At 46.2% G+C, this 12726-nt stretch overlaps 1 protein-coding gene across 3 annotated transcripts in view; it reads right to left on the bottom strand.

Annotated features, from left to right (window-relative positions):
- LOC311102825 (ral GTPase-activating protein subunit alpha-2-like) overlaps positions 1–12726 on the bottom strand; it is a 135119-nt gene that overhangs the window by 100547 nt on the left and 21846 nt on the right. For all 3 annotated transcript variants that reach the window (XM_084144253.1, XM_084144254.1, XM_084144255.1), the window contains exons 2-3: positions 11045–11155; positions 8593–8642 (exon numbers count right to left, since the gene is read on the bottom strand). In XM_084144253.1, coding sequence (XP_084000379.1) covers positions 8593–8642; positions 11045–11155 — 161 coding nt within the window. The remainder of the gene's footprint in view (positions 1–8592; positions 8643–11044; positions 11156–12726) is intronic.

Genomic DNA, 12726 nt, shown 5'->3' with positions numbered 1-12726 from the left:
ACGGGTTACCTGGGTCCCTCTGGGGGAGATGAAAAAGAGACCGGGGGATGGAGGAGAGGTATGGGGGAGGAGAGGACACCACTGTGGAATGCGCAGTGTGTGGTGGCTGGTCCGATAATGGCCAGTGCATTGTGGGTAATTGATGAACCACTTGGTATATCAACCCTACCCTGGCCTGCATGAGAGCTCTACTGAGAGAGAGAGAGAGAGAGAGAGAGAGAGAGAGAGAGAGAGAGAGAGAGAAGGGGGGGGGGGGGGAGCTCTGAACATTATGTCCTCACCAGCAGTAGCTATACATGCAAACGGAATTTGCAGTGAGTCTTGAGAAATAGAGAGACTGAAGGAAGAGTCCACAGCCGGAGAGAGCGAGAGACCAGAGCCTGGATCAGTGGCCAGGAGGAGAGCAGCCACACCACATTATGCTGAGACGGACATCTGACAGACAGCCATCACTCCTGGTGCCTGCCTGTGGGACTGTGTCCCTGTGTCCTGGTTGACTCCTCTCTGATCCAGAGCGTGATGATACATGTGTCCCTCTCTATTGCACCTTTCTATTGATCCCAGCTGGGATTAGACATCCCCAGCTCCCAGCACTGATGCTCTCCTTAGAGAAGCAGACACATTATTCTAGGTGGTAAAACAGTTGGGGGTCAGCCTAAGCCTGTGTGGTTTCCAGAGAGGGAGTGTGTGTGTGTGTGTGTGTGTGTGTGTGTGTAATAACACCCACCCTTCGTCCAGGGGAAAGCAGAGAGAGAGGAGCAGAAGCAGGGAGACTCCCCACGGCGGTGGGAATGGCAGCCGCAACAATGGGACTTTACTGGCTGATATGAAGCGCTGTGAGCCTGACAAAGGGGCTGAGCAGAGCGGGCTGACTGAGTTCCTCTAATCTGGAGCCGTACTCCAGGCATAAAGATGGGGCATTACGGAGGGACGCGTCCAACTCCAACCACATTTACATGATCCGTACTTAGGTTTCCAGCCACAGGGTGTACATGACTCAGAATACACTTCTACCAGAGGTGTCCCACAAGGGCTTTCCAGCGCTCAGACACCCTCAGGAGAACTTTGAAGACTTTGTTTTTGTCATTGTGCCCACTGATTCAAGCTTCACTTTGGTAGGATGTTACACTGCACCTGTGGAGTCTTCCTCATCCTTGTTTTGACGCAACAATGAGAAAGTTGGTGAATAATGCAACAGGACTCTGTGGAGTTTCAACTCATGTTAAGAGCGAGATTACTTTCTTAAACCAGCCATATATGAGCCAGAGACATTTGTTTTTATAGGGCAGTCAGTCAGTCAGTCACAGTGGAGTTTGAGTGAACGGCATGGCAGGCATGTGACCATCACAGCCCAGAGCCACAGCAGGCGAATAGAGCAGGGTCACAGTTCACTGTAATTTATTAAACTATCCCGTGAGCTTGCATTGAAAATGTTGGAGTAACTCAAATGTGTTGGAGACATGAAATAATGTGACAGTAAAATTTCCCAGTCATACAGTGAAAGACTGAAAATGTTTCCAGGCCAACCTCCACAGTGTAAACAGTGGATTACTCATTTACATGGAAACCAAAATCACCAGCCGTTTGTAGAACTAGATACTGAGCTCAACTGATGACATATAACCTATCAAATAGAAGTAGGCCTAATATGGTTTTGATCAGATTGGTTAAGTAGCCTATCAAATGGTGTTTCTGCTTGCTCATTAAATTTGGTCATAAGTTTCAGACATGCAATGTTGCATTCATGTAACCATAAAGGCATTTATGAAATGTCTTCATACTACTCTCTGGTCAGTAGGTGGCAGCAACAATACACTGCAGCACTTCCTTAAGCTAATGATTACCAGTCTGATCAGTATTCACATATTCCACTTTTCTCCAAGTCAAAGTCAAAGCAACCTGAATTCACTGACCCTTCAGTTTCATAGCATGTCTTAAATAACCTTTTAATGATCAGCTAGGATTTGTTTTTGACAGGACCAGTGAATACAAGTTCAACCCACTGACAGTAAGGCTGAGTAGCCAAATAAGGCAAACCCAGTGACGGGTGCCTAATAGATGCCCAGAAGTTTAGACAATAATAGCAACCTACAAAAGGAAGGCCTAGACTGCTGCTCCTCTACAGCAATGCACTACATGACATATCTAAACTCCCTAATATGGTCAGGTAAAGGCTTACATTGATGCTATTTAGCAGACACTTTATCCAAAGCCACTTACAGTCAATGTGTGCATACCTTTTTACATATGGGTGGCCCCAGCGGGAATCGAACCCACGACCATTGGCTTTGAAAGCGCCAATGCGTGATCGATTGAGCCACACAGGACAGTTTAAAAAAAAGTATATTAGCATTTATATTTATACCAACAGTCTCTTGCAGAAGATCTGTCAATCCTAATCCAAACAGGAGGAGGAAAACATCATGGCTCCATGTTCATTCTCCTGAAGGATGTAGGCTAGTAGAAAACAAGACAATAAAAAGCCATTGAGCTCTTCCACCCTTGATGTGCACCAAGGGGAAGATGAGGCCATTAACCCAGAGACACAGAGGAGAGGTACTGATGGGCAGCCACGATACGGGTTGACATTATTTCATTCATGACCTACTTGGAACATTTACATACCCAGCATTTTAATGGTTCGGCTCTGCAGCGAGCTGTTAAACTGACATCAATCACGGCCAATTGTCTGCCCCCGTGAGCGATGGCGGAGACTAGCACAGTAAATAATGAGAGCTGTGTAAGCCGAGCGCTTTCCTCTCCTCCATGTCCTCTTTCCTTCCTAACATGATTACCGTCCTGTCCCACTACTACAGCACTGACTGAGTGTAGGCTGGCCTACTCATACGTCCTAAGGGTCTACACACACAGAAAAGCATAGAGTATTCAGTCGCTAGCTGATATCCCAAAATAGTGAAGAAAAGTAATACCAATGTAGCTCACAGAGCTGGCCTTTTCTGACTACTCTCCTTTACCCAAAGGCATATTGCCGTAGAGGGTGTTGCATCAAATAAGGTTACTTAATAACACTCTGAGCACTACCCTATTGAAGAATGAGTGTATTCTGGACAGACTGGGGCTTTCCCAGTCTGGAGATCAGAGCAGGCCTGAGTTTAGAGTGGTGAGTCAGGGGCTGGATGATGGATGGCTGGGGTCAGAGTCAGGTCGCAGCCCAGAGACTGGGGAAGCAGACACACACACTTCCCTCTGAGGTCCCCTGGTTACAGAACCAAAGGGCCACAGCCAGTCCCACAACCCTTAACCTGGTCAGAACCACAGCCAGTCTCACAACCCTTAACCTGGTCAGAATCACAGGGCCACAGCCAGTCTCACAACCCCTAACCTGGTCAGAACCACAGGGCCACAGCCAGTCTCACAACCCCTAATCTGGTCAGAACCACAGGGCCACAGCCAGTCTCACAACCCCTAATCTGGTCAGAACCACAGGGCCACAGCCAGTCTCACAACCCCTAATCTGGTCAGAATCACAGGGCCACAGCCAGTCTCACAACCCCTAATCTGGTCAGAACCACAGGGCCACAGCCAGTCTCACAACCCCTAACCTGGTCAGAACCACAGCCAGTCTCACAACCCTTAACCTGGTCAGAACCACAGCCAGTCTCACAACCCTTAACCTGGTCAGAACCACAGCCAGTCCCACAACCCTTAACCTGGTCAGAACCACAGGGCCACAGCCAGTCCCACAACATCTAAACTGGTCAGAACCACAGAACCACAGCCAGTCCCACAACCCTTAACCTGGTCAGAACCACAGGGCCACAGCCAGTCTCACAACCTCTAATCTGGTCAGAACCTCAGGGCCACAGCCAGTCTCACAACCCCTAAACTGGTCAGAACCACAGGGCCACAGCCAGTCCCACAACCCTTAACCTGGTCAGAACCACAGCCAGTCTCACAACCCTTAACCTGGTCAGAACCACAGGGCCACAGCCAGTCTCACAACCCTTAACCTGGTCAGAACCACAGCCAGTCTCACAACCCCTAAGCTGGTCAGAACCACAGGGCCACAGCCAGTCTCACAACCCCTAACCTGGTCAGAACCACAGCCAGTCTCACAACCCCTAACCTGGTCAGAACCACAGCCAGTCTCACAACCCCTAACCTGATCAGAACCACAGCCAGTCTCACAACCCCTAACCTGGTCAGAACCACAGGGCCAGAGCCAGTCTCACAACCCTTAACCTGGTCAGAACCACAGCCAGTCTCACAACCCCTAACCTGGTCAGAACCACAGGGCCACAGCCAGTCTCACAACCCCTAACCTGGTCAGAACCACAGCCAGTCTCACAACCCCTAACCTGGTCAGAACCACAGCCAGTCTCACAACCTCTAACCTGGTCAGAACCACAGGGCCACAGCCAGTCTCACAACCCCTAATCTGGTCAGAATCACAGGGCCACAGCCAGTCTCACAACCCTTAACCTGGTCAGAACCACGGGGCCACAGCCAGTCTCACAACCCTTAACCTGATCAGAACCACAGCCAGTCTCACAACCCCTAACATGGTCAGAATCACAGGGCCACAGCCAGTCTCACAACCCCGAGATCAACAAAACGGTATTTATCTGTGATTGAAATGCACTGTATACAAACTTGTGTACTGCACACAAAAATAACTTAGGCTACTTTTCGTGTGTGCCTCTCACAAATTTCCAATGACGTGCTGTCCACTGACCCGTCACCTCTGCCATGAGGGAGGGTAAATAACCATGAGTGAGTGGGTCTGGGACTCCTGTCATGTGACCACAGAGCTCCCGTCTTGTGACAATGACAACAGAGGTCTAGAGGGTTTTTCTATGACTTACACCTACATACACTTGCTGTAATTTGGGGCTCCCGAGTGGTGCAGCGGTCTAAGGCACTGCATCTCAGTGCTTGAGGCGTCACTACAGACCCCCTGGTTCGATTCCAGGCTGTATCACAACCGGACGTGATTGGGAGTCCCATAGGGCGGCGCACAATTGGCCCAGCGTCGTCTGGGTTTGGCCAGTGCAGGCCGTCATTGTAAATAAGAATTTGTTCTTAACTGACTTACCTAGTTAAATAAAGGTACAATTTAAATAAAACAATTAGTGGCGCTCTTCCACAGCATTTCCCAACTGTTCCTCATCCACCTACTCAAATTTGATGTGAATTGTCGGTACAGCAACTCAACATTAGGAAGGTATTCCTAATGTTTTGTACACTCAGTGTAAATATTATAATATATTAACAGCGATCTAGTAATCCTGCAGTCTTCAAGTTCACATTCAAATCAAGTGCCACACACACACACACAAAACCTAAAGCATCTAAATCCAGTGTGGCCTCGTCATGTGGACTACTGCAAGGACGTTGTCATTCACTGATTAGCCCACTTGTAGGCTAGGGCAGATACTGTGCAGTCAGTGTGTACCTACTCTAAAGTCTGTAGTGTCCGCTGCAGCGGCCTAGCCAAAGCCTGCTCCCTCTTGGCAGTGAGGACACAGAGTAAAGTGAGGAAGTGATGGGGAGAGCAGGCCAGAGCTGGGCTGGGAGAAAGCAGCCATTATGCCCACTGCCAATCTGAGAGTGAAGGCAGGCAAGTGTTTCATGGGAGGCAGCCAGGGTAGATCAAGTTGAACAGAGGTGGTATTCACAGCATGACTTAGCAAACATGCAGCGTGTAGTGCAGGCTAGCAGCCCTCTGTCCTCAGCTTTTATGTCACGCCTTTGAATGTGTGATACACTGTTAATGTGATGCGTCTGGCTGAGAGGAATCAGTCTGTTTCTGTTGTGCATTAGATCAGTGAGTGAGATAATTCAAGAGAAGACAGGCATTGATTGTAGCACTAATAGGTTGTTCAAAACATGGACTGAATAAGTGATGGCACGGCATCGACATCGGTTTGTTATTGTCTGGGAAAGGTATTGATTAGGCCGCTTATTGAATTCTTTAACTGCATGTATTATGAGGTGTATTGAAGGGCAGACGTACAGGTATGCTATGACATTTTATGTCTGTGGCATCAAAAGTAGAACACAGGCTCTCTGCACCTCATCATTCTGTGGTGTAACCACAGAACACACTACACAACAGTGTAACAGCGCAAGCGGTTGTGGCGGGTGTCTCAATGCCACCAGACACAAAGAGAGCAGGGAGGTGGCGGTGATGACGGCAGGGGTGGGGGTGCTTGGTTGAGGGAGAACAAAAGACCCATTACTCCTCTAGCAGGCTCCCCCCCCCCCCCCCCCTCAGAAAGGGGGCTCACATACCGCACCACAGTGACAGTAGGGTCATCTCCACAGCACAGCCAGGTCAAAACAATAACACACTGGAGACACGCCAAGCAGGTCCAGAGATGGGGTCTTAGTTTGATGGAGGGGGAGCCTGTAGCCTAGTTTCTCATCTTTCCTTGGAGAGCTGAGACAATCGGAGCTAGTAGCTTGCTACCTTTAGTGAGGTATCTGGAGACTTCCAGGGATGAATTCATGAAGTGGGTTATTGAAGGCAGAGAGATGATTTATTCTTAGCCCGCCTGTCAAACCACATTAAAGTGTGTCACAAAGCGTGGTGGAGTCACTAATGGCTTTATCCTTGCAACAATCCAGTCACAGACACAGCTCTGTGCTATCTGGGGCTGGGGAGGCTGGTGCTTATTTTATGGTTGATTGATGAGCCTAACTAAAACTGATGATACGGACTTGCCACTGCTACTAGGGGCATTGCAGTTCACAGCACAAGATGTCGCCAATTTGAATTTGATTGAAATGTTAGTGTGTGAGTACAAAGACACAGCACAGGAGTAAGGGCCCGACAACAGTCACATGCCCTCCGTTGAGAATAGAAGGAAATAAACCTGTGCACCACTACAAAACCGTCTTCTATGAGCTTATTCCATGCCTTTTCTACTGTACAATCTATCCCCTTACACTGTAAAGTGAATCATTTCTTTGGGGCTAACACAAAACGACACACATTAGTGCCAAGCGTATGTGTGCTTGCAGGTAGACCTGGATATCAAATCCATACTGTATAAACAGCCATGTATGATCCAACATGTCTAATCTACCAGCTCAGAGAGAAGGGAACACGATGTGTCAGCTGAGGATCAAAGCTGTCCGTATCAGTCCTGTACACACCACTCAGTGAGATTATCTTCTCAGCACACTGTAAAAACACACAGGGCTAAAGGGGACACACTAGGGTTAAGCTGCTTTCAATATTAGTTCTTTTTCAAAGGATACCTTATAAATATTTAAAAGGCATGTGGAATCCGAGGCCATATGACTGGGTGCGTGTGTAGACAGACAGACTGGGAGACAGACTTCTCATGCTGTGGAGTGAGGCTGAGAAAGACAGACTGAAACCTAGCTTAATTCCACATGAACAGACAGAGAGCACTTCCTGTCAATACCAGGCTGGATGTCATCTTGACTGGAGCCCAGGTTTAAAAATGTATGGAGAGAGAAGTTCAGTCAGGTGAAAGTAAGGTATCATAAACAGTTTGTGAAGTTCTCACTCAACAGTCAATACAGGAGAAAGACTGTAAGCAGCTGACTGTGTCAATAACATACAGGATATTGCATACACCTGCAATACCAGCATGCCAATAAAGCACAACACATATAGCATGTTCTGCACCTCACACCAGTAAGTTTGCGAATAACAAGCCAAATGCAGTCCACATATGGGGATAAATTAGATGTTACATGATCATATAGGGGACACGTTGAAGATGCCTGGGTAGCTCTCTGACAGAGTAGAGCAGGGATGGGCAACTTTGATGGGGTGGGGGCCACAAAAAATCTGAACTCATCATGAGGGGCCACAGCGGCTGCCAGTTGCCCATCCCTGGAGTAGAGTGTATGGCCTGCTGATACCATTTAGCCTAGATTTTACACAGACCAGTGGGCCCATGTCCAGACCTCAGCCCTGGGCTCCTCTTCCTCGGTCCTGCCCTGCTAGAATGACCTCTGTCGACACAGTGAAAAGAACACTCCCCTCACACATAGACTCCATTTCCACTGAAAGGACCAGACATATGCTCTCTTGTCTCCGCCTCTCTTCCTGATCCAGAAACTGCCAGCCCGCCATGAGCAAATGTTACTGGAGAGCTGCCTGTTTGTATTGGAAACTGGAGCTACTGTTTGAGTCAGGTGGAAAAACAAGGTGGGGGACTTTAACCTCCAGGAGAAGCACCAGAGTGGAGAATGACATCAGTCAAGCTGTTTTTAAATCATGTAGCCCACACAACACTCACCTCTACTGAAGAAAAACACTACAAATTAATACAGTACACAGCAAGGTTTCTGCCATCTCTGTGTGCTGCCTTCAACAGTGATGAAAAACAATCAAGCTGGGTCTATTTATTCCTTAACAACCCCCTTTCTTTTTCTATTTGAGGTGAATTCAGGAAGTAGGCAGGCAGGTAGAATCAGCACCATGGAAACAGTGTTGGCCCCTCCCTTCAGCTGAATGCAGAGCAGAGTGAACAGGTTGAAATGCTGTAACCACAGAGACAGATCTGATCCATGTCTGTGGCTGGAACCGTCACTAGACATCAGACAGGGAATCATCATCATTCAGAACAGAAAGGTACAGCAACTTACTTCAAAAATAAAGAGGATAGAGTCCAGCTCCTCCCTCTGTGATTTGTTCCCTGAAAGAGAGAAGAGAGTCAGTTTCATCCATAAAAAGAGGAAAGACATTTCAACATTGGGGTTGGGAAACTGTCAGAAACATCCTCCTGTAGTCCAGCATCTGCTTTTCATTCAGATCACTTTTGTAAGTAATTGATTACAACACTGGTGATGTGAGTTCTCTCTTACAATGAAGTGAGAAATATTGACTTGGATGAGAACTGGCAGACCCTGCAGCTCTCTAGGGCCAGAGTAGTAGGGAAAGTGACTCTACTGTACTTCATCATTCCAAAGCACTGACAGTCATGTGACTTTCATGATCTGGTGTGTGTACTGTAAACCCTTCAGAGTGACGTGTGTGTGTGTGTGTGTGTGTGTGTAAGACCTCTACGAGTTATGAGCACTACAAAGAGACAGCTGCCGGTAGACCCGAGGTCACCTCCTCCCAAGGTTATCATCAAAATAGGGGTCTAAAGCTGTGAGGAGGAGACTGTGGTAGCTGAAGTCATCCCGCTCAACGACGTCATCATAACAGTGCTTTAAAGAGTAGTGAGTATGGGGAAAGTGGAGGGGGTTAATTATTGAAGGCCCTACGATGGAGCATGCATTAGACATGGAGGTTGTCACCCAGGGCTCACAGTAAGTGCTGGAAGGGGACTTGGGGAGAGGACCCACAGATTGGTGTGCATTACAGAGCCCATTCATTAACAAACAGACAGACAGCAGGGGGGAGAGAAGGCCCTGTCCAGAAACAACCCCTGGCTGTGCCCTACCCACTAAGCACTTAGATCTGAGTGTAGTGTAGCTCAAGGGGTAATGTCAGTGTGGAGTGTGATCTGAGAAGGAGAGGATTCTGGGAAATGTGAGATTGCTGTGATGCACTTTCTAGGTTATTATGAACACCCAGCAATACTAATCCAGGGGTTCCCAAAGTGAAGAACCGCAGAGGTCTGTAGCCAGATCTCTAAATATTATTATTATTATGTATTTTGATTTTTTTTTTTAATGAATATTGCTAGCAACAACACATTAAACACATTTTGGACAAGAGATCCATGGAAACATTTTTGTAGGGTGCAATACAATACAATGTGATATTATTCAGCCACAATTAATGTTCTTAACCCTCAGATGCACAACATGGGCCTGGGAGGCTCACAGGGATATTGATATCCACAGCACTCCATCATTGATACATTTCTTCAACTCCATTCTTCTTGTATTCCCCAAAAATGTTGTTCTCTGCTCCATGGCAAAATGTGTGGAATTGCAGGAAATTAGCTTTAAACTGCAAAATGTTATCTCTGATGCCAAGAGGGGGGCCTTTAAAATGTTATTTCCCAGGACCCGAGACTTGATTAGTCCGGCCATGCACTGAAGAAGTCAAGGTAAAACTGCTTATATGCTATTTGTATTGCTCTCTAAAGTAGGAGTTGTGTTCTGATATTATGAGGGGGTCCCTGATGAATTTGCTCTCACAAAAGGGGTCCCTGAAGCAAAAAAGTTTTGGAACCCCTGTACTAATCTACGCTTTCTACACTGGAACATTTTACACATTCTGTTGTGTACAGATATCTTTCAGTGACAGAAGATATAAAAATATATGAACCAAACCCTAAAATAATGACATTCCTATAGTTCCCCAGAATCTCCACTGTGGGCTGAGGTGGTGTTAAATTCATTTGATAATGTAGTACATAAGCTCTACATTATTAAATTATACATATCAGACATGCTTTTGAGTTATGTACCCAGTAGGTCCCTCAGGTCCTCTGGCACTGGCCTGTTAACTCTCCCAAAGCCTAGCACCAAGAGGCATGGAGAGGCAGCCTTTAGTTACTGTGCCCTCAGCCTCTGGAATAACCTGCCAGAGAACCTGAGGGGGGCCAAAACTATGGACATATTTGAAAGAGATCTTAAAACGCACCTTTTTAGCTTTGCTTTTCCTTAGGGTGCTTTTTTAGTCTTTCGGTTTGTTGTGTAGTAAATATTTCATTGTTTTTATTTTCATTGTTTGTTTTTATTTCCATTTTTTTCCTGTGAAGTGCATTCTGTTGCATTCATATATATACATATATATATAAAGCTTGATTTAATTTGGGTCTTTGTGCCTTGTCTTACTAGTTGTCTTTTTCCCCTCTGAATGGTCCCAAATCACTGAACATTCCTTGGTTGGGCACTCAAATAATTTCACTGCTGCAATGTAATACCAGATCTGAATTCATGTTCATCTAATTGGCTTTGAACAGCTAAGGGAAGTCATTGGAATGAAAACTACAACCCCTGCAGAATTGAACTTGACACCAGCTCTGAACGAGCTGAAAAATCCATTACCCAGCTAGTTATAAACTCTACTACTGGGGTGGATACTGGGGTAGTAGCCTTTTTTAAACAGACACACAGGCAGCACACCCTTCCTTACCTTTTTGCTTTAAGTTACTTTCCAGTGTAATGAAATTTTCATAGAAGATAAAATAAATCTGCGAACAGTTGCTTTCGAAGAAGGTCTTCAATTCACTCTTCTCAATGATATCTGCAAAGGAAACAGACAGAAACACACACTGTCAGATCAATTTTCAACCGCCAGACAAAAATACAAGGATTGTTGTTTAGTGAAACTGGGCAAAATATAAAATGGCTGCCATTATAGTCTAACAATGAAGAATTCCAGTGAGACAATTATCCATCATTCTCTCCCATGTCTCAATCAAACATATATGTTGTCATACATAATCATAAGCTTAAACATCCTTGGTAAATCAATGGATGTGAGGATTTACATAACAGCACACCAAGGACTTTGAGAGGGAAAACGTCTATAATTAGGCTAGCCCAACATGTTATAAAGAAAGCAGTTAACTCAGTGGATGAGGAGGATGCCTTCTGATCATTAAAATCCTGTGGTCCTCAGCAGATCTGAGAGGGAGGGATGCACATGCCTGAGTGGAGAATGGAATCCCCAGGAACATTACTGATGAGCAGGGACATGCTGAGGTACAGGGGAGGGCAGAGCCATAGAATTAGAATTGAGAATGTAGGCTTCTCTCTATGGGGGAGAGGCCCATTACACATCTGTCAATGGGACTTCACTAGCGCAAGCTGTGTCCAATTCCAGAATCTGGAGCAACCTTACTTTAGCCTACATACCGTATGACTCTTCTCCAATCCTCTGAACACCTTGATTCAAAGATGTGATGTTTTTGTATTTTTTTATTAGTTCAAATAAAACTAATACCTCACCATAACGTAAAAGGACTTAGCCATGTGTCGTGTGTGAGCTGTGCTGGTGGTTGGGGGTGATCTGTTATGGAGATGGAGAGAGAGTGTAGAGGTTTCAAGGCCAGGTCGAGGCATTTTGACCTCAGGTGATGCCTGGGGGAACAGGACCAGCAGCAGTCATACACACACAGTAGGTCTTGGCTAGCAGATCTATCCTTCAGCCAATTCCTCCTGTATTTGTTGGCATGCTAAACAAAATGACAAAGATGACTAAAAAGCACATAGTTCTGCAACCAGGCTAGAATGTCATTGTTTTCCTATTAGGATGTAAACCAATCCAGAATCAGGCTTGGTATCAGTCACAGAACCTTTCTCTTCCAAGCTACGTTCACTGTGATGAGGACATTTAACAGGGGGAAAACATCTTCTCCCTAATTGAGCAATTAAGATTCACCTTCTGTTGTGGCTCTAGTCTGTCCTGGTCCTCAGTTCTGTTCAATACACCCTCAACCACCAGCCAACTGGACGGGGCCCAAACCCAGCCCAGCTAGTCTCCAGTAATTGGCTCAAGGGGACTGCTGGTAGTTGTATCCAGCCAGCCACTGTGGGACAATGACAGTCTGTCTTGTGATTTATGTTAGCCCACAGATTAAAACACAGATAATAAAGAATCATGGATATCACCCTTGTCATAGGGTTTGAACCGGTGTTCCATGTATCTGGCCCACAGTTAAAGGCATATAACAACAGCCATCATAGAATAACTGGACCAGGATGAGACAAGAGCTGGTCTTGTCCTTTGTTCTAAGGCTAATCTGATTGCAGCTCTGATCTGATTGAATCTGAATATTGAATAAGGCCTGATATTGGAACATTCATCACAAT

Source organism: Coregonus lavaretus, assembly GCF_964263955.1.
Source record: "Coregonus lavaretus genome assembly, chromosome: 27".
Lineage (NCBI taxonomy): Eukaryota > Metazoa > Chordata > Actinopteri > Salmoniformes > Salmonidae > Coregonus > Coregonus lavaretus.
Note: the sequence above shows the minus strand (reverse complement) of the source record. Positions and strands in the feature narration are given on the sequence as shown.